Raw genomic sequence first — 22,737 nt, 5'->3', positions numbered from 1 at the left:
TATGTCAACTGTGATCACAGTCACAGTATATATATATAAAGATAAACAGCATACTGGCATTTTGTGATGTTTTGATTTGAGTTTGCATGAGTCGAGTACACGCGAGTGTTCTGAAAACAAATTAGTTTGTGTCCGCAGGTCAGCAACATTAAAAACGCGTAATGTTCAGAAATATTATCACGGTTTGTATTAGCCAATACAAACCAGCGGTGCTAATTCGAAACTATGGAAAACACAATAAGAAATATTTGTACAAGGATGGTGTAAAAGTGAACAACATTTTCTATTATCCCAGGTAAGCTGATCTGTCGAAATGCCGACTTATATAATATAGGGTAAAACAACCAGTAATAGACCTTATATCTGAATTTTACTTTCGCTGCTATTGTGAGAAAATTTCCATTAAATTAGGGTAAAATGATCAATGTTAGACCTCCAGAAGTGGATTTTTTGAGTTTTTGCCATAAAGTGAGGAGAATTTCAAAAAAAAAAAATATTTTCGCTCAGTGTCTAATAACAAGTACTTCATCTCTGCAGAGTAAGGATCTGTCTCAATTGGATAATTAAACTGAAATTAAACTTAGAAGTGACATTTCCATAATTATCGAATAACCCTGCTCGCAGAGCAAGATTACTTTTGACGGATATCGAATCATTTTCCATCGATGTCCTATTGGAATTGCTGGGTAGCACCAACCATTCTTATGACGGGGTGATTTTTAAATTTTCGAACTGTCACTTTTAAGTTTAATTCTCCAAATGAGACAGACCCTAAATAGGCAGGGGTAGCGGCTTGGTCACAATTTTGAGTCTAGTCACAGTTACTATTTGCATCCAAAAATGACGAAATCTGTGTCTATACAACATATATTATGTAATAATAATGACACACTGGTGGTACAAGTACCATGGTACAAGAATCTTGAAATGAGTACCATACCAATTATTGTCTTTATTAAAGATAGTCTTGGAATAATTTTCTTGTTTGTACCATGGTACAAGTATCACAGGTGTGTCCTTAGTATAAAGGAACATCTACACTGAAAACCAAAACTACCCAAAAGTGGGTTGTTTGCACTCAAAACCGTGGTTTGAGCCAATAACCCAAATTTGAGTAAAATGACTTTTCTGGCACTAGGTAGTTTGCCTTTAATCCCATGTAAACAATTTACCCAAAGCTGAGTTTAATTTATCCAAAGCGGACCTTGATCAACCCAAAAAAGAGAATATTGAATTTACTCAAATTTGGGTTATTGGGCTGAGCAACCTCGGTGAGGTGTTTGCATCTTGCTCTAGTTTTGATAGTAATCATGGGAAAGAAAGGGAAAACTACCCAAATTTGGGTAAATTTTTTCTGCGATATTCTCAATAGTGCGTATATTGAACTCAAAGTTTGGGTTGATTTATCTGTCCGTGTAGGAACTCTATTTTAACCCTTTAAGGGCCATCGTGAGGTCTTACAAAAATGTATCGGCTAAACTAACTCTAATTTTTTTCGGACGATTTTAGTTTTTTTTACTAAAGCATGTATAAAATAGCAAATAAAAAACATGCATATTTCTTATAATAATGTTGTTCATACATTAAACATTACGACACCGAAAAAATTCTTTATATTGAATAGGGTAAAATGCCCAATAGTGGACCCCCTAGTAGCGAAATTTTGCTCTTCCTGTCATAAGGCTTAAAAAAATTCAACATATTAACTCTGCTTGATATCTAACAACAAGCTCTGCATCCCCTCTTCACGATACATACATAAAACACCCAAATACACGACGTTATTCGTTAAAATTAACATTTTAAAGTCTAACTGAATTCGCCCTATAGTAGACCCCCTGGGGGTCCATAATAGGAAATAGCTTCCCTATAGTCGACACTTCATTTAATTTTCATGTCCCGTTTCGGGACGTTCTTCTTCCCTATTATGGACCCCCTAAAATATTCCTATAATGGACACTCTCGTGTTTATTTTTTATAGAATTGTAAAAAATCATCTAATTTTACTTTCCATAGCATTTCCAATGCATGTAATCAAATCATAGAACTGTAAGGTAGGTTCTCCCTATAGAATTTCATAGCAAAATGTTGGCATTGTGCAGTAATAATGCAAAAACGGCTGGAGGGTCCACTATTGGTTGCACTCCAAATAATCTAAACGTTGTTTCCACCTGAATTTTCAGGTACATTTTACGTGCACACGTAGCTGCAAATGCTTCAGAAAATTCAGGTGAAACTTACGTGTCCGGTGAATTCTATCCAAAACTCAGGTAGAACTTACCTGATTTTCACGTAGAATGAAATTTCTATCGGAAAATCAGGTAAAAGTTACGTGAATTTCAGGTGGAAAAAAATCTACGTATTTTTTCAGGTGGAAAGAACGTGCAGATTTTTTTGGGTGTGGGGGTCCACTATAGGGCACTTTACCCTATATTTGTCGCACACATAAATTTTTGCAATTTGGCGACCCAAATATATGCAATTTGTACCCACACATAAATTCAATAACTGCATATTAGAGACCACACATACATTTTATTTGATTATAGATTATATTTGTACTTCGCGTGGAGAGTGGTTATTAGAGTGGGGCGTCATGGTCATTTTTTCAAATCAATGGTTTTTCGAAGCCATTCTGGGTCCTGAATAACTGTGCAGAATTTGGGACCGATTGGTTGCTTCCTCGCTTTCCGCATCGCGTTTGAAGTTTGTATGGAAATTAGTATGGGAGAACGTATATTTTTGCATTTCTACTACTAGAAGTTTCAGTTCATCGTTAACCAAGTGGCACATTGCGTTAAAGTATAACCCAAAGGATGCCGATAAACTTTGCTGAAGAAGGCACATTGCTGGAACGTCCACGAAAAAAGTTATAACGCTTCGAAGATTGAGTGTTCAAACCATATGCAAAAAATCGTTTATTCTGCCAGCACTGCCGAACTACGTAGACCAATAGTTTAACTGAGTGTTATTTCAAAATAATTAATCTTATAGGGCTATTGAGCTAATGGGAGCTATTCGGAATTATTTCACAAAGAAAAAAATCCGACAAGAAGGAAAATGAGTTTTGCCTTTCGATATCCATAGGTTGTCCGGTAGTGCTGGCAGAAACATTGATTTCTTGCATATGGTTTGAACAATCAATTTTCGAAACGTAATACATTTTTTGTAGACCTTCCAGCTACGTACCTTCTTTGGCAAAGTCTTTCGGCATCTTCTAGACTATATGCTAACGTATTGAGTCACGCGATTGATGATAAATTGAAGCCGGTAAGAACAAAAATGTAAAAAAGTACGTTTTCCCATACTAATCTCCATATAAATTTAAAACGCGATGCGGCATGCGAGGTTGCAAGCAATCGAGCCCATATTTTGCACAGTTGATTGGGGTCCCAAAACGATTCAGAAAAACCTTGATCTCACTTGATCGGACGAAGTTTGCGTTTTTCCATACAACTGCGCCCCACTCTAGTGGTTATGTGTGCACTAATTAGAATCATGAATTAAATTAATGGATTTTTGCCAATAAAAATGTGTGGAATTTTTGTAGTGGAGGTATAGAGAATAAAAACCACTATTTTCAAGAAAATTTTGATTGCAGCGTTCTCGTAAAAGTGCAAATATCAAGCTCTATCTGGAATAAGGGCGAATGTCGCAAGAGAGAATTCTCTTCGCCGACTTCCCCTCTTTTAAATTAAAGTGACAAGCAGATGATTTCGTTGCGGTTTTTCCCCTCAGAACGAAAGAAAACAATGAAAACTTGCATTCTGAGGTGATAAACCGCGATGAAATCCTCTGCTTGTCACTTTTATTTAAAAGAGGGAAAGTCGACGAAGAGAATCCTCTCTTGTGACATTCGCCTTTTTACCAGATAGAGCTTGATGTGCGCAAGCATATTACTCATTATAAGATGTTACTTGGGTTATATTCCTTTCTGTTATTTGGGGACATTAGGTTTGCGGGACCATTTTATAGCGAAAAATTAATATAATCAGTGGCGTCGCCTAATCTCACTTTTTACCTGTGCACTGACCCAAAAAATGAAAATTTTGATATTTTGACAGCCCAAATGGAAAATAAAATTATCAGAGTCGTTTAAACTAATCAACATCTAGTTATTCTGTGTATAGCCGCAGACTAATTCCTTGAATTTAAGTCCAGTCCAGATTGGGGTTAGGGAAACGCCACTGAATATAATTATAGTTTTTATTCTACAACTTTTTGATATTTATCTTCACGTGCAAAACAAACCAAACTACCAAAAAGCCGAGGTTTCAAGCTTTGAAATGGTAGATAAAAAACCTTATACTTGGAGAAAAATTGGCTTCGTAATATACAAATCAAAGTTAGGAATGTTTTTTTATTTTTATCAGCCCATATGTTTTGATTGAATAAACAAACACTAAATTGGACAAATTGGTCCCCCTTTTCCCATAGAGCGCTGATGGCAAAAAAAGTTCAAAATAAAAATTATTTGTACCTACTTATCAATCTGGTAGCAATATATCAAATTTAAGAAATAAATCTCCAAGTATTTTGAAAAACGCCAGGTTAGTTCCGATTCATGTCCATAACTCGTTAGTTTCTTCATCACGAATGGATAGGCTGACCATACGTACCGTATTTAACGGGACAGTCCCGTTTTTTCGACCTTATTGTGCTGTCCCGTAGTAATCTAAAAAATCCTCAATTTGTCCCGTTTTTTCATTGATTCTACCAAAGAGCTCCAAAATATTATTCAAACGAATTCAATATTTTAGACGCGAATCTAAAATCAAATACACAGAAATTTATATTTTTATGCCTTTATTAGAAAGATTTGCAGCCCCCGCTGTGTCATCTCTCAACAAAGATAGTGAACGAAACGCATCAAAGAGATGTTATATTATTAGTGTTGCTTTTAAAAGAATGCTATCTAAGCCGTTTTACATTTTCCATTGATCGACTTTTTAACAGTTTTAACAGTTTTTAACAGTTAATGACAACAGGTGCATCTCTGGGAGATTTTTTCATACAGTTTCATTTCAACGATTTTTTTCTGCTTATTCCGGAGGCACTACAATTTGGCCAATTTCATCAGTGGATTGAACAAAATTAGTAACTTGGTAGGCAAGAACTTCCTGAAAGTTAGGTCACGCCTCACCATCAATAAAATGAGGCGCAAGGACAGCTGATCTTATTTTTAGATTAAGTTCATTTACGATTATTCTTTTTGAATCTTTCGAAGTATGTGATTCAACTTTTTTTTAAATTTGCTTTACCACATATTTTTCAATCTTTTTTTTTTTCGAAACATTAAAACCATTCGAATTCTTTCTGAAAATTCTGAATATTTCAAAATCATTAACTGTAAAAAACGACCACCTACATGAAAAAAGCAATGGATAATGTTTTCAACATAACCGAGAGTAGACGTAGGACTTGTATAAACGTAACGTATTTACATTTAACTTTTGGATCTATGGAGTTTGATTATAGGCATTGTTATTGGAAATGACAACTTCCATGCTGTGTAGAATTATTAGCAATTTGTTTATTCAAAACTTCTGGATATAAAACTAATAATCGGCCTCTAGCCGTGAACTCCGAGCAATGCGATGGGCGATTGCATCCATCGCAACCTAAACCACTGCATCTGACCATCATCAAGCACAGAATAACAGAAAAAATGCGCCCACTTCTTTCATGCATATTCGCAGACCCACCGGTAGTTCTACCGCTGGTGACTGCATGCTGTCGCTGTGTAGGTAAACACAGCGAACGATTGAACGAAACGAAAAATGTGCGAGCAAAAAGCACGTCAGTACGCGCTGCTGTCACAGATTGTAATGACTTGCACACTGTAGGCACTGCTTCTTTTATACACAAAGAAAATCTTCCGGTAGACCCGAAGGCCCGTAACATACCGCATTCTGATGTCCATGTTAGGAATGCATGTGATTTGTTACATATGAAATTTTCAATGGCATTGACACTAATTGAAATTTTCAATAGCTTATTGTTAATAATCTTAAGTTTCAATGAAATAAGCAAAATGGTGGAGAGTGTCCGAGTCGATTGATATATAAATCATAAAAATCCATCGAAAGATAAAGGCATTAGTAACGTTCAAAATCTTCCCTTCCAGCGTAACGCTCTCGATTTCCAAAAATCTAAATGACACCCAGTATAGTAAAGAAAGACGTAAGTCCTACGTCAAAAAATAATTTATAAATCAACTGAATAAAATCGAGCTCAAGACAGTTTCAAACCGAGGGAAAATTTTGTTAATTTAAAGGTTTGATTTAAGGTCCTGACGTACATTAAGGCTAGTTTACACATCAGGAGCTTGTCTGCAAATTTCGTTCTCATGTGTGCGAACGGGATTTATGGGATTCCGTATGAAAAAATAGAAATTCAGCTTAATTTAAAATACATTCCGGTGGAAATCTTTGAGAGTCTGAGCTGTAAACCTAACTATACATTGGCCAGGATTTTTTTTACTTTTTGCGACAAAATTGCACAAGCCCTGCTTTTTTTGGAGCACATGAGAACAAAATCAATGGACAAGATTCCCAAGTTGTGAGGCTACGTCATTTAAATCAATTTCGATCAAAAAGGACTGTAAATTGATTATATTTGACATTTATTCCCATGCGCCAGCCATATTCATAGAAATAATTAAAATTGTATTTTATTAATGTTCTTTCCTTGTAGAGATTTTTGTTATTCTTAGTTTTTATTCCCACTTATATTTATGGAAAACATATTTGGCAAAGGGAAATCAACGATACCTATTGCGCTTTTCGCATTTGCCTTTCGACATTTTTTCGCAAAACTATGTTTTCTTAGCCTTCTGATGGCCAAAACCGGCCTTAGGCATGGTAGGGGAGGAGGGGCAAAATGCCCTAGCTAAGCATAGACTGCTTTTATGCCTTAGCTATAACGATTTTTATGGATGTTCCTACCTCACGCAACAGTTAAACAACTTAGCTAGCTGATGCCATAATAAAATTAGAAAAAATCTCAATCATATTGATAATATTCACATTTCAAAAAAGTGGTGATATTTCGTTGATTGAACGCCTTTTAGCAGGCAGCTCTTAGGGAACAACGTACCACGCGTCGGCACATCAGTATTCTGATATGGGCAGTGCGTGGAGACGCGAGTACATTGTAAGATAGTAAGATAGTCGCCGAAATGTTAGATGTTTCATCAAAGTGTGGAAAATTTCAGTTTTTCCTACATTCCTATCTATTATTTTGACACTTTTTTCGCCTTACCTACATAATTTCACGTCTAGTTTTATTACGGCTATCTCAAGCATGGTAAATATGACTATATTTTGTTTTTTTTTTTGTTCAGAATTGGAAAAGTTTTTGATATTGGTCAATAATAAAATCCTCATTGCATATCTATCGAAGAGTAGATTAAAATAAAATATAAAAATTGATTTTTTTTTAAATATTGAAAGATGGGTAATTTACTGTTCCTTCGTGTTTTTGTCCGCGTCCTTTTAAAGAGTGAAATATTTGTAGTTTAGTATTTTTACACTTAATACAATATAATTTTATGGTGATGATTTTATCACAAGGTTTTTTGACATGTCCCGTTTTGCAAGCGCGTTTGTCCCGTTTTTTCAACGAAAAGATCTGGTCAGCCTGAATGGAGCTTGTTAAAATGCGGAGTGGACCAGTTTTTTGCCTTTCTCGTACTACAAAGTTGAAGGTTATAATGTCATTCCAGAAGCAGAGTTTCTAGATGTAGAGTTAAACACAGTGGTTTGAATTAGGGAACAAATATAATTCGTGTGTAACGAACGGAGGTTAAAACAATAGTGGATAGTTGGTTTGTCTGGGTATACAATTTTTCTCTTTTGTTGATCCATTCAAACAATCGGGTTACTAGGGTAGTTTCTTAGCATTGATAGGGTAGCGCTTGATTAGTACGATCTACAACACCCGCTCTTAATCGGCTAATCATATAAGCGACCTCAGTTCACGGAATCGACTTGCTTCCAAGGGTTTTGTAAAGATGTTCTCTTGTTCCAATAGGTTCAACGTTAAATGTTTTGGCTAACAAATGGTCCAGCAGAACCACGTCTGCACTCTGTGTTTTTGGCCATATCAATGCACCCATGGTTATCTTCATAAATCAGGAATCAGGCTCATTAGTGTGCATTTCTTCTAAATCTTCCAGTAATCCTTTCAACCAAATTCCTTCAGACGAAACGGTGCTAAGAGCTACGTATTCCGCTTCACTGGATAACATTGCCACAGTTTGCTGTTTTCGACTTGCCCAAGAGACTGTATTTCCGTATACCTTAAACAAATATCTACTAACAGATTTCCGATCAGTCGTATCAGAACCCCAATCAGCGTCTGCATAGCCAATTAGTACTGGAGAGTTGAGTTCTTGCGATCGATTTATTTTCAGTTTCATTGTCTTGGTTCCATTAAGATACGGATGTTGTTGATATCTTCCCATCAGTGTTGCCACATATACAGATTTTTCTGTAATGATGCAGATTTTTGAGTCTTTTTTTGACTAAGAATCTGTAAATACAGATTACAGATTTTTTAGAAAACAACAGATTTTACAGACTTTGAACATTTCAGCACAAAATTCATTTCTTACAAAAAAAATCTGCCTCTTCAATGACTCTACATTCCAAGTGGAAAATGTCTCATAGAACATCCCATGACAAAAAGAAGGCAGAATTTCCTAATGTATTTAATCCAAACATCCTTAGACCTACATGTTGCGGACCTTGGATACACTATGCCCAGGGAATAATGAATATTTCTCACAAGAAAACATCATAGGCCGGGCCGAGAATCGAACTCGCCATCCCCGGATTCGCCGTCTTACATTTTCCAAGCAAATTTATGCATTGGTTTTTTATTTAAACTTCATTCATCAGCAGCTACAGAGCTCATTTTATAGAATAACAATCCTAAACCTAAGATAAGAATAAGCGAGCCGTTTGAATTTTTTTTTTCAAAAACTACGTTAAAACCAATTTGTTTGAAAATCAATTACGTCAAACGTTGAAGAGGTTGTTTCTTCGTACAACTGAATTAAAAATTATGTGAAAGTATGAACTTTGTACGAGCACCATAACATAATCGAAGAAAAGATTGTTGCGTTTGTTTGAAATTGATAGAAATATGAATAAGGTAACGAATATAGAAAATAAGCCCATAAAAGTTCAGGGATATTTTTGTGTTTTTGTTAAATTGTATCATACAGATTTCACATACAGATTTTTGAACTATAATACAGATGAAAAAGATTTCACAGATCGTAGTAAGCAATGTTAGTGAAAGGACGACATTTTTCAACCTCCGTCAAAAAAATAGTTTCACTAAAAGTAAAAAAAAAAACTTGGAAGTGGCAGTCAGCGCAGTTTCTAAGCATAGGAAAGTTACCACCGAATTCATCTGCTGAAGTCTCTCTCGAAGAAAACCGACATCCGATTGCATTCAAAAATCGTGCAGCATCAAACTTGCAGGAAGTCGAGTGCCTTGGAAGATCAGATTAAAAGGTCCTATATGAAGACAGTAAGTCGGTTCATGTCAGTTACAGGTAAGCAGCTTTAGGGCACATGGAAAGGTGACAAATGATTGTTAATTTATTATATTATTATTCCTCTTTTTTCCCTGGAAATTTGAGTAATATAATTGCCCATGTGCGATTTACCGTTAAATTCTTAAAAATCAGAATCTGAACATTTGTCATAAATTTGCACGCTGAGATTTCTTCAAACAAGTTGTTCAAACAAAGAAGCTTCGACTTCACTTGTTACTACGATGCACTCAATGTTAAAAGCATACAAACATGTGGTGAAAGTAACAAAATTTGAAAGTTGTTTGTTGTAAGCATCAAATATCATATGATTTGATTTATGTTTTGTTCGAACAACTTGCTTGAAGAAATCCTAACGTGCAAATTTATGACAAATGTTCAGCTTCTGATTTTTAAGAATTTAACGGTAAATCGCACATGGGCAATTATATTACTCAAATTTCCAGGAAAAAAAGAGGAATAATAATATAATAAATTAACATTCATTTGTCATAAACTCAAGAATTTTGTAGAACAACGACTTTTGGGGGAAACAGTATTTTTATGCACTTAAAAGCTTGAAAATCACTTTAACATGGACAAAACGTGAACGGAACGAATCGCAATGTTCAAAAGACTTGTAGAGCACACCAAAAGCTTTCGTATAGAGGTTGTTGCGATAGTTTTCGACTTTTGTATCTCTTGTTAGATTTTTTTTAAATTGAATATAGCCCAAAAACACTAAATCGACTTGAGCCACCTCGAAATTTTATCCGAATTAGCTGACAGGAGACTTATTTTAGCATAAGAATTGTGATTCTGGGCTGACCGATTGAATTTTTGATACTTTTTGAAAACATGAAGAGGTCTAGGACAGCATTAGTCGGACTACGATTCATCAAATAGACTCCTGCTAAAGCTGCTTCATTCCACATACGGCTTGGCATTTTTGATTCTAACAGCATCATACGTATTTTTGCCTTTCTCGTATACTAAGTATACATAAAGGATATATGATCGCGGTGTAGATACTGTCTAAAGCAACCATGGCCTGTACCCAAGCAACCAGAAGTTCGGATAAGAAGGGCTATTTTGGCTTAATCAGCTCTCATTTTAAGTAATTTTTCGTATGGTGGGAGCGTAAAAGTGAACTTTAAAGTTCCGTTAAGGATGCTTGGAACTTGATGTGAACCATACTGAACCAATTAGTTCGGTTAAGAGTAATTTTAAGTAAAATCTGAACTTCTGGTTGCTTGGGTAAGGACCTGGGTCAGGTGGAAAGTGATTTCTCCATGGCGCCTCTTGACGGTATCTACAGACTTGACCCGGTGGCGACGGAACAGCTGGACGCCATAATCGATTGTGACAGACTGAGGCCCAAGGATTCGCGGACTCGGGCAAGGTCGAATCGACCGAGGGCGTGCCAGCGAAGACGGTGGTGCCAAAGTCTACCCAGACTGAGGCTCAAGTATTCGCGGCCACGTCGGGGGTGACTGCTCCAACGAAGCAGACGCAAAAACGGGGGAGACAGTTCATTCATTTATTTAGTCTACATCTATACAGATAACACTGAATCAACAATTTGACGCCACAATACACGGTTCGAGGCCGCATCTCTCCATCCTCGAATACGCCCCACGCTCGCCAAGTCGTTCTGCACCTGGTCTGCCCATCTCGCTCGCTGCGCTCCACGTCGTCTCGTACCTGCCGGATCGGAAGCGAACACCATCTTTGCAGGGTTGCTGTCCGGCATTCTTGCAACATGCCCTGCCCATCGTACCCTTCCGGCTTTAGCTACCTTCTGGATACTGGGTTCGCCGTAGAGCTGGGCGAGCTCATGGTTCATTCTTCGCCGCCACACACCGTCTTCTTGTACACCGCCAAAGATGGTCCTAAGCACCCGTCTCTCGAATACTCCGAGTGCTTGCAAGTCCTCCTCGAGCATTGTCCATGTTTCATGTCCGTAGAGGACTACCGGTCTTATTAACGTCTTGTACATGACACATTTGGTGCGGTGGCGAATCTTTTCGACCGCAGTTTCTTCTGGAGCCCGTAGTAGGCCCGACTTCCACAGATGATGCGCCTTCGTATTTCACGACTAACGTTGTTGTCAGCCGTTAGCAAGGATCCGAGGTAGACGAATTCCTCGACCACCTCGAAGGTATCCCCGTCTATCGTAACACTGCTTCCCAGGCGGACCCTGTCGCGCTCGGTTCCACCCACAAGCATGTACTTTGTCTTTGACGCATTCACCACCAGTCCAACTTTTGTTGCTTCACGTTTCAGGCGGGTGTACAGTTCTGCCACCTTTGCAAATGTTCGGCCGACAATGTCCATGTCATCCGCGAAGCAAATAAATTGACTGGATCTGTTGAAAATCGTTCCCCGGCTGTTACACCTTGCTCTCCGCATGACACCTTCTAGCGCAATGTTGAACAACAGGCACGAAAGTCCATCACCTTGTCTTAGTCCCCGGCGCGATTCGAACGAACTGGAGTGTTCGCCCGAGATCTTCACACAGTTTTGCACACCATCCACCGTTGCTTTGATCAGTCTGGTAAGCTTCCCAGGGAAGCTGTTCTCGTCCATAATTTTCCATAGCTCTACGGGGGAGACAGTCTCCAGGGGATGAGCTCCCTGGGGGCCGCTCCAAAACGCGGAGGGTTACTACCCCGAACAAGGGTAGTGGGGCTGGGAAGCTGAACCCCGGCCAGGTACCTCCAAAACCGGGGGAGGAAGGACCTGGAAAAGTCCGTCCACCTAGGAAAGACGGTAGTAAGGGGTTACGGCAGGCTAAGAGCTCTAAGCCGCACTAGACCAGGAGAATAGAGGGGGATGACGCCTCCTGGGCCTTGGTCGAGAACAAGAGGAAACCAAAGACGTCAAGAGCAGAAAAGAAGGCCCAGGCGAATGAGGGTAGCAAGAAGTCAAGTTCGGTGAACTCGGCGCCGACGTACGTCGAATAAGACGTACCCGGATGGGCGAGATGATCCTCGAGCTGAAACGGGGCGTCTTGCAGAAGGGCGCTGCCTACAAGAAGTTGGCGGAGGAAGTCCTAGGCGAGACGGCCAAGGTGACGGCACTCACGACGGAAGTGAATCTAAGGGTTAAAGACCTGGACGAGATCACCGAAGTCGAAGAGTCAACCCGAAGTCTGCTTCAAGAGCCTGGAACCGGGGCACAAGCAATGGGACTGCAAAGGCCTTGACAGAAGCAAGCTCTGCCGACGCTGCGGATTGGAGGGCCATAAGACACAATGCTGCACGAACCCTCCCAATTGTTTGATTTGTTCCAGCAAAGCTGCGAACAGCAAGCAAGGGGGTTCGAAGTGCCCGGCGTTTAAGCGTGCTGCAAAATCACAGTGCAGGTAAGATGGACACATAGGTTGATACTATAGATAGTGGAATATATAGATGAGCGAAGATAAATACTCTGTCTCTAAACGAACTGTCAAACGTGTCTCCAAACGAGCATGACGTCACGATTTCAATGGAAACGTTAAAGGCTGTGACGTCATATGCGCGTGTGCACGGGCAAAAAAATCGACTCAGCCATGCTTTCGCTCATCTATAGATTCTACTATCTATAGTTGATACCGGAGATAGGCACGTGGATCAAGAGACTCCATGGGGAAATCACTTTTCACCTCACCCAGGTCCTTACATGCCATGGTTGCTTCAGACAGTATCTATACCGTTTCGGACACTCGGCCTCGTCTGAGTGTCCGGTGTGCGCAGGTTTAGAGAAAATGACGGAACACGTGTTGTTCGTGTGGTCACGTTTTCTTACAATGCGTGACCACATGCTTGCCACATGTGGTCTGGACACTACACCGGGCAACCTAGTTCGGAGGATGTGTAAAGATGAAGTTGGCTGGAACGCCATTTCATCGGCTATCGTCCAAATCATCTCGGAGATACACAGAAGGTGAACTCGAGGAATGACTAGTTCAGGCGCAAATAAGAGGTGGTCCAAGGGTTCGGAGTCGGCTTCATGGGTCATACCGGTGCCTGTGGTCGAACTCGATCTTTTTATCGAACAAGTGGCCGCGCGAAGAACAACATGGTATCGTCGCTTTCACGGCGTCGGTCAACCGGGCGGGTTCCGAGCCCGAGGACGGAAAGGGGTCCTCGTCAAGGCTGGAGCAGGTGTAGGCACCGCGTGGGCAAGTCTCTCTGTGTGTTGGCGAATATGCCCTATCGCAGAGAGGTCAATTTGGGGTGCACGCGGCATAATCATTCTTGATACCAGCCGTGCAGAGGGAAGCAGGCGCGAAGTCCCTTCCCACCTTCCGAGGACATAGGGCGTGGTAAGGCCACCTGGAAAGCCGGCAATGCGCTCTAAAATGTGAGTCACGATGTTCAGTGCTGCAAGGACACGCAGCTAACCTCGAGGGTGCGTTGTGCACTGGCCCCTCTTTGAAGCATTACTTTCTTGTTGTACCGAAGTGACTATGGGCTTGGCGGCAATGGAAACGGTTTAGCGGGTCGGGGATGTAGTCCTGTCTCCCTCGTTTGCTGTTGGAGGTGGGCCCTAACCCCGCACTTCCTGGATAACCCAGGATGTCTGTTGAGCAGATTCCCCCTCCATTGCTTAGGTGCTTAGGAAGAAAAAATAACACATACACACATACATACACACGGACAGACAGACATGTGCTTAGTTCGTCGAGCTGAGTCGATTGGTATATAACACTACGAGGCTTCTATAAAAAGTTCGTTTTCGTAGTGAACTTTGTTGTACGAGAAAGTAAAAAAAAAGAAAAAACCCAGATTAATCCACCTACAGTGAGATTTTGACCCTTCCTTAGTTATAAGGAAATTTTTTCCAGACTCCAGCATTTAAAACGAGATAAAGCTACTCAGCTTCCCACGGCGATTTACCATGAAAGTAACAAAATAATTGCCTACCCAAAGGCGAATGTCATGGCTTGAGTGACTACTGAACGAATGATAACGTACTGTACTTCATGCAGCCTACCTATAAGGCGCTCGTCGGATTGAATAACTATTTTGACATGGTTAGTAATTATCGTAACGCTGGTTGCATATAATGTACTCGTAATTTCCAGAGACCTTGATAATAATTAATCCAGAACTAACTAAATCAGTCATTGATCTGAACGAAACTCAATAGCGTTCAATAATAACATATATTTCGCCTTATGGATGTCTAATTTGATAAAACTAAACTTGTTCAATACCTTAAAAATGAGCTAGATTTTCTGGTAGTAAATTTCAGAATTTGCACACATACATGCATACAAGTGATCTATTAGTGTCTTAAATCATGCTCACATTTGCTATCTAGCTTCCACTGAAGAAATTTTTGAAATCCCTTTCAATTTTTACGTTTTTGCTTTTCTGAGAAGATTTTTTTGTACATGCTTCTATATGTTTCTCAATTAAAATCATTTGTTTCTTTGAAACAAATCAAACAAAGATAGGCATAATTCCATATCATAGCATTTGTTATAATTATATTTTCAATGTCAAAGTGAATTTGTTTGAAATACCATACATTTTATTTAATAATTTACGACAGCGGTTCTCAACCTTTTTCTGGAGAGGTACCCCTTCGAGCTTTTACATTCATTGAGGTACCCCCCACCCAAATTTTCCGTTCCGTGAAGCTTCCCAAATAAAATTTGGAAATTCCGTGGATCTAGGTTTCGAAGGGTTTTGAAATAAAACTTCCGAGTCTCTTGAAGGGAGGCATCCGAGTCTTTCGAAAGTAGGTTTCCAAGGCTCTTAGAAGGAGGCTTCTGATCGCTCTACAAGGAATGAGGTCAAGGCTTCTGAGCCTCTTAAAAGAAGGTTTTTCTTGAATGGAGACTTGTCTTGTCTCTTGAAAGGAGACTTCTGACTCTTGATCTAAGACTCTAGAAAGGAGGCTTCCGTGTCTCTTGAAAAGGAGACTTCCGAACATCATGAAATGAGGCTTCCGAGCCCCTTGAAATGAGGCTACCAATCCTCTTGAAAGGAGGCTTCCAAGCCTTTTGAAGAAGACTTTCAAGCCTCTTGAATGAAGTCTTCCAAGCCTCTTAAAGGGAGGTTTCCAAGCCTCTTGAAAGGAGGCTTCTGAGCCTCTTGAAGGAAGCTTCCGCGCCTCTTGAAAGGAGGCTTTCAAGCTTCTTGGCAGGAAGCTTCCAAGCTTTTTAAAAGGAGGCTTCCAAGCCTCTTAAAGAAGACTTCCAAGCCTCTTGAATGAAGTCTTCCAAGCCTCTTAAAGGGAGGCTTCCAAGCTTCTTGAAAAAGGTTTCCGAGCCTTTTGAGCCTCTTGAAGGAAGCTTCTGCGCCTCTTGAAACGAGGCTTTCAAGCTTCTTGACAGGAAGCTTCCAAGCTCCTTGACAGGAAGCTTCCAAGCTTTTTGAAAGGAGGCTTTCAAGCCTCTTGAAAGGAGGCTTCCAAGCTTCTTGAAAAAGGTTCCCGAGCCTCTTAAAAAAAGCTTGCAAGCCTCTTGAAAAGAGGGTATTGGTATTGGGAGGTGTCCGGCGCTGGGAGATCCCCCTAAAAGGTTTTCATTTATTAATCGCCATGCATATCATGTACAATGCAAAGTGGTAAAAAAAATTACATAATTATCAAAACTTGATCAATAAGTGTTTATTGGAATTGTTATACATCCGCCATTACGCATTTTTGTCCGAGGTACCCCCTTTGACCAGCGAAGGTACCCCTTGGGGTACATGTACCCCAGGTTGGGAACCACTGATTTACGAGATTTCTTGATGGATTAATACGTAACACACCTGCGTAACGCATACAAAGTGAAATTATAGACACTTCCGAAGGAAGGGTCAAAAAGTTCGAAATATTAAAAAAAAACCAAGTGTGCTTATAATTTCTGGAACAGTCTATAATAAAATATCAATTATATCCCATGAACTTTCAAATTGCAGTTGCGTTTAATCTGGCTTTACCGGCTTTACCCTTGGGGTTACTGAAAAGATTTTCGATAATTTTAATGAAGCACACGGCAATGTGCGACATAGATACCAGAATTGTTTTTTTTTTTCATATCATGGCATGCGTTGCACGACTAGTCGTTTTACCACAAACTATATGTACCAACTTGTATCCATGAAATTAAACTCAATGTTTCTTTTTTTAAGCCAAAACAGTGCACATTCATTACCGGAGACCACGGGAGAACCATCGAAACTGTTCCGAATTCGTCGTATCAAACCGATTAAAGGATGCCCCTATTGGGAGAAACGAATTCTAAGGGATCTCGGACTTTATGAGGTGAGTAGTTCTTCGACTTGCAGCGAATTAGGGTCGATGTTCACGTAGCGGTTTTCCAACTCCACGTGCACGCAGGTGTGATTTGGCGTGACGACACTACGATTCCGCCTTTTCCAAATGCACACCCGCTATTTCGATATAGACCTTTCTTACCCGTGCGGTAAGATGCGTGGCTACAAAGCAGGACTATGGAAGGCTGGGTAAGAATCCCGGTCCGGTTTAGGAAATTTCCTCAATTTCCCTAGGCATAAAAGCTTCATCGTGTTTGCCTCAAGATATACGAAGTATGCATGGTAATTTGGCTTAGAAGCCTCGCAGTTAATAATTGTGGAATGAGCCCTAAGCTGCGAGGCGGCAATATCCCAAGGGGGAATGTAATGCCTATTTAACGAAAACTCCTCTAGCAGAAATCAGTTCGCGTATCAGGAGAGAAAATCTTCAGTAACAGCGCTTCATAAGCTAGTTACAAAGTTGGAAAGATCTTTTGAAGCAAAAGAAATCTCACTTGCAGCGTTCCTTGATATTGAAGGAGCATTCGATAACACATCTCACAGTTCAATGCTATGTTGAAACGAGGATTCGATGTATGTATTGTTGATTGGATTGGCGAGATGTTATCAAAAAGAGGAATATCAGCCAACCTTGGAAGCTCATCAATTAGTGTAGGAGCAGTAAAAGGGTGTCCCCAAGGAGGCGTACTATCACCTCTATTGTGGTCGTTAATCGTTGATGATCTTCTCAAACAACTGGAGGCTCGTGGCTTCGAAGTAGTTGGCTTCGCGGATGATATAGTTATATTGGTGAGAGGAAAATATGACTGTGTTATTTCTAATTGAATGCAAATTGCCCTAAATTTCATCACACTATGGAAGAAGAAAAAGAAGGATTAAACATAAATCCCTCAAAGGCCTCATTGGTGGCGTTTACAAGGAGAATAAATCATTCTTTTCCTACTTTGAAAGGAGCAGATTTGAAACTTTCCAACTCAGTCAAGCATCTTTGAGTTAGACTTGGCAGTAAAAGCTGAATTGGAACTTACATCTTAAGGAAGCATTGAGTAAGACTACAAATGCTTAATGGGACTAAAGCCAAAAATGATTCAATGGATTTATACGGCGATTGTGAAAACCAGAATTTCATATGCCGCATTAATATGGTAGCCAAAAACAAAAAATGAAGGGTGGTTCAGAAAAATTTGGAAAATCTTCAAAGATTGGCTACTGTTTCAATAACTGGTGCAATCAAGCACGCCGAATAAAGCGCTAGACGCTTTGCTCCACATGCTACCATTGGATTAATTGATTCAGTTAGAAGCAGAGAAGAGTGCTTTGAAGATCAAAAGAGATTCAAACCTCTTCGAAGGTGACTTAAAAAAATATCTTAGTATTCTTAACAAAATAAATATCAACTCACGTATCACAAACAATGATTGCTGGATGAGGAGAAGATATAATTTTTATCGTTGTTTTGAGGTAATTAATCTTGAGCAATACATGGCCAAACGGTGGACCAAACCTTCGCTCAGGATCAATTGTATTTTACACCGATGGTTCAAAGCTGAACAGTCAAGTTGGAGCAGGCATGACTGGCCCAGGGATAAATATTTCGATTCCCATGGGCAAATGGCCAACTGTTTTCCAAGCTAAAGTTCAGGTTATTCTTGAATGCTCTAAATTATGCTTACGCAGAAATTATAGGCATTTAAATATTCGCATAATGTCTGACAGTCAAGCAGCATTGCCCAAGTAGCACTTGTAACAACTCTTAAATATAAAAAATAAATGAAAGGTTACATAATGGTTGGATTTAGGATGCTTGAAACCTTCCAAGTCACGGTTGATTGCATTTGGGTAATTTTTCAGTCATCTTGAAACTAAATGTGTTATCAGTTTTTAAGCAGTTACAGGGTAATTGAATTGTAACCATAACATTGAACTGTCATAAGCACTCAAGTCACAATAAAGTTTTTAATTAGTTACCGAAAGACTATCTGGATAGTAGATGCCAAGTAACAAAAACAACACAATAATATCATGATATATAGTGGGGGAGCCTCCATCCTGATTTGCATTCCTAATACCACTGATGTCTGGTGCCGAATTTTAATCTTGATGCAGAGATACTGCACATGCATACTTTTTTGTATATTCACTAATTTGGACATGAATTTAATAATTAAAATAAAACACAATGCGAATTATTCCAAAAGTTGCCAAACGTCAAACGAAGCAAGTTACCCTGCAACATCAATAGCTATGGAAGCAAATTACAATGTAACTAAATTCAATGTTGAGCTGAGTCACATCAGTGTTGCAAAAAAATATTGTTACTAGTAACTAATCTTCGCAGGCGTACTAGTTGCAATGTAACTTGTTTATGATTTGTAAAAATGATAGGTTACTTGTAACCCGTATGTAACGGATTTGTATATCCCTATTTATATGATCAACACTGCATGTGAAATGATTTTGTCCCTATCGGAAATCGTTGTATACTGAAAAATTTCATGTGCACTTAGAAAAACGAATTTCGGTATTATCGTTTACAGTACTAAAAATTATCGTCTAGTTTAATATTGTTTAGTGCACAGCAATTTGACAAAACTATGATTTGTCTTAACAGGCATTAATTCTATAAAATAAGGTAGGCCGAACGTACTTGAGTGTTAACTCAATACAGTTACAGTTACCTCAAGTTAAAGTCTATCTACTGTCTAATACCTTTCCGAGAAAAGTCGACTTTTGCTTCTTCGAAAAATAATATCTCGGAAATTGGTATAGTTTTTTTTTCACATAGCTGTTTTTTCAATAACTTTTTGAGCCAAGAACAACAACAGTGCATTAATGATTAGATGCTCCTTTTCGACCAAAGTGCTTGTTTTATAAAATGTGGGAAAATACTTATCCGGCAGAATTTTTGTATCGATCTTCCTATGATATTACCAGTGGAAAAAAAATCCATTCCTATTTATAAAGGAAAACGAAACCCAAAGGTGTGCATAAGTGATGCTAAAATTATGTCATTTAAAAATTAATAATTATCTAACTATGAAGTGTTCGTTGAACAACTGCTTTTGAAAGATGTTGATAAATCTACGGCTTCCATAAGGGTCATGTTTTGGAATTGACAGTATGAAAAGTAAAAAATATAGAGATGCAAATTAGCAAGAAACGATTGAACCATACACGAACTTTCACGTAAGGCAGAAGAATTAGGGTAACGGTACCAATAGTGGAGGTATTAGTAGATCCACAAAAGAAAATATTTTTTAAAAATTGATAATTATGGGAAATTTAAAGCTTTTATATCTTATTCAATAGAAAAACTAATAAATTTGCTAACAAAAATGAGATAGATGTAATTTAACATCAACAATTACCAAATATTGCTTGCACCACTAATAGGTACACTGTTTCTTTAGTGGCAGTAAAAAATAATTTTGGTTCCCATAGTGGTGCTATCCGTTGGTTTCTTATAAGACTCGCCACTATTGGTACAGTTGCACCACTATAGGTGCAAAGGAGTCAATTTTGTTAAGGAAAATCATTGTTTTCAATAGTTTTTCAAGAGAAATCTTAAGATAAGTTGCATTTAACAGAATATTTAAAGCACGACGCATCAACTGAAACCATCGTAACGTGTATAAATATGATAAATCTCATTAAAACCCCACTACCTCCACTATTGGTGCTACCTCCACTAAGGGTACGGTTACCCTATCCAAATCCAAAGATCAGTACAATGAAAAATTACATAAGTTATCAAATCTTTTGAACTATCATGTATGCGGTCGTTTGATGAAATATGCTCAAAAATATGCCTATATAATATGTTTTTGGTAAAAGATTGATATAATAAATAAGAAAACGGCTGTTTCTATGAATCTACTTTTAATTTCAAATTCGAGATTTAATAATGGAGACATTTGTTTTCTTTACTGTTATTGATACTTATTTAAGCACAAAAATGCATTCATGTTACTATAAATGATAAAACCTAAAAGCTGGTTTAACCGAGGGCGCGAGGTTTTAGCTAACTAAAATGATAGGTTTCACCAAAATTCCATTCCGCACATTAATCTCTGCTAATATCACATAAAAATATCACTTCGCATATAAACATTTACCATTTGTTATTTTAGATTCATGTCTTCAACTTTCTGATTACTGACATTCAATTTCAGTGACATTGTGACCAGATTTGTTTTATTTTCTTATTAAATACATAACAAAGTTTCATGACAACAAATAAAATGTTGACAAGTAGAAGTCACTAAATAGTTACAAAGTGGCAATCAAGACCAGAATGTTTCAGTTACTGTAACATGGAAATGTTACGGATTGATTACAGTGCAACTTAATGTGAGACCGTATAGTTAGTTACATAGTAGCTCAATTTTTTGCGCTTTTTTGGTTGCACTAGTGTTACAAATACAGTTACAGTTATTAAAACTTCACATATAATTTTGTCGCATATCGATCACCGTAATTCAATTGTGACAATCTGTGCTACTTGGGTGAATGCTTTGAAATTAGCAACATGCAAATCTAAACTCGTTTGGGAATGTGTTCAGTCACTCCAAACCTTGGGTAGTCGTAACAAAGTTAACCTGTATTGGGTTCTCTGTCATTGTGGTATTGAAGGCAATGAACAAGCTGATATGCTGGCCAGACTTGGTTCATTTCGACAATTCATAGGTCTCGAACCATTTTGTGGTGTATCTGCGTGCTCTCTTCTAATGGAACTCAAATCTTGGGAACTTTCTAAAATAGAGGACATCTGGAAAAACTCCTCGATTGCGAGGCAGTCAAAACGTTTCATCACACCAAACGTATTTATCACTCGCAAAATTTTAAATCTTTCAAAAAAAGATCTTAACACATACACAGGTCTTATAACAGGCCATTGTCCAAGCCGATATCACTTGAAGCTGTTAGGAAAACTTCAAGATGATGTATGTCGTTTCTGCGGCATACATGTAGAAGACTCGTAACATCTGTTATGCCATTGCCAGGCAATATTTAGAAACAGATTACAGTTCTTCAACAAGGGGCTGATAGAACCCTCAGAAGTTTGGGGAACAAGTCCCAATATGGTAGTACGATTCATCAGAACCATAATACTGCATTGGAATACCGCTGGTAGTCAAGGTAATGCAATTGCTCTAAATAGTAATGATGCGTCAACTTGACAAAGCTAGATCAAATGGGGCATATATGTATCACAATAGATCTAATAAATGGTCACAGTGATCAAAATACCCAACAAGGGGAAAAATGCCAATAAAAAGAATAAGACACGATATTTGAAGTTTATATGGAAATAGTAATCACAATAAAAAATACGTTCGGCAACATTGCCTATTGCCGTGCTTTAAAGCACTTTTGATTATATATTGATATGTATTTAGATTTATAAACATCCTGCTAATCGCACCTAAACATCTTCATTATTCTACTTTTGCTGAAAGCAAAACATTCTCCTCCTAGTGTATTAAAAAATAAAAAATAAATCGGATTTTAGAGATAGTTTTATTTTAAAACAGTTACTTAAAAGTATTGTTTAATATTATTAACTTATTTGAATTGCTTCTTCAGTCAAATGCAGTTGCAGTTGTTAAAAATATCCCGGAGAATAATGCCCGCCTATGGAAGGTCAAGCACTTAATTGAAGTTCTTCCAATTCGATTTCCTTACGGGGAGCCAACGGAAGCAGACCTGAGCTACACATTTCTGAAGGAAAACGGAGATTGTGTTGTGGTGAAGGACATCACATCCCGAACGGCCCGAGACGACCGTTTAGAAGCTGCTGTCAAGTTCACTAAAACCGAAGAAAGGATGGATGGTGAAACGCTACGGAAGGATTCGCGGTTAAAATGGTTGAATCCATGGTAATTTGTATATTATTTTAATTAAAAAATCGAAGAATTGTAATAATCGTAA

The 22,737-nt window shown here is 38.5% G+C and overlaps 1 protein-coding gene across 1 annotated transcript; it reads left to right on the top strand.

Moving 5' to 3' along the window:
- Positions 1-66: 66 nt before the first annotated feature.
- On the top strand, positions 67-22,737 carry LOC134227711 (uncharacterized). The gene is made up of 3 exons (XM_062709363.1): positions 67-295; positions 16,663-16,795; positions 22,393-22,737. Exons 1-3 carry the CDS (start codon positions 162-164, stop codon positions 22,687-22,689), a joined length of 564 nt encoding a protein of 187 aa, XP_062565347.1. The 5' UTR covers positions 67-161; the 3' UTR covers positions 22,690-22,737.

The sequence above is a fragment of the Armigeres subalbatus genome, chromosome 3, assembly GCF_024139115.2.
Source record: "Armigeres subalbatus isolate Guangzhou_Male chromosome 3, GZ_Asu_2, whole genome shotgun sequence".
Taxonomy (NCBI): Eukaryota; Metazoa; Arthropoda; class Insecta; order Diptera; family Culicidae; genus Armigeres; species Armigeres subalbatus.
Note: the sequence above shows the minus strand (reverse complement) of the source record. Positions and strands in the feature narration are given on the sequence as shown.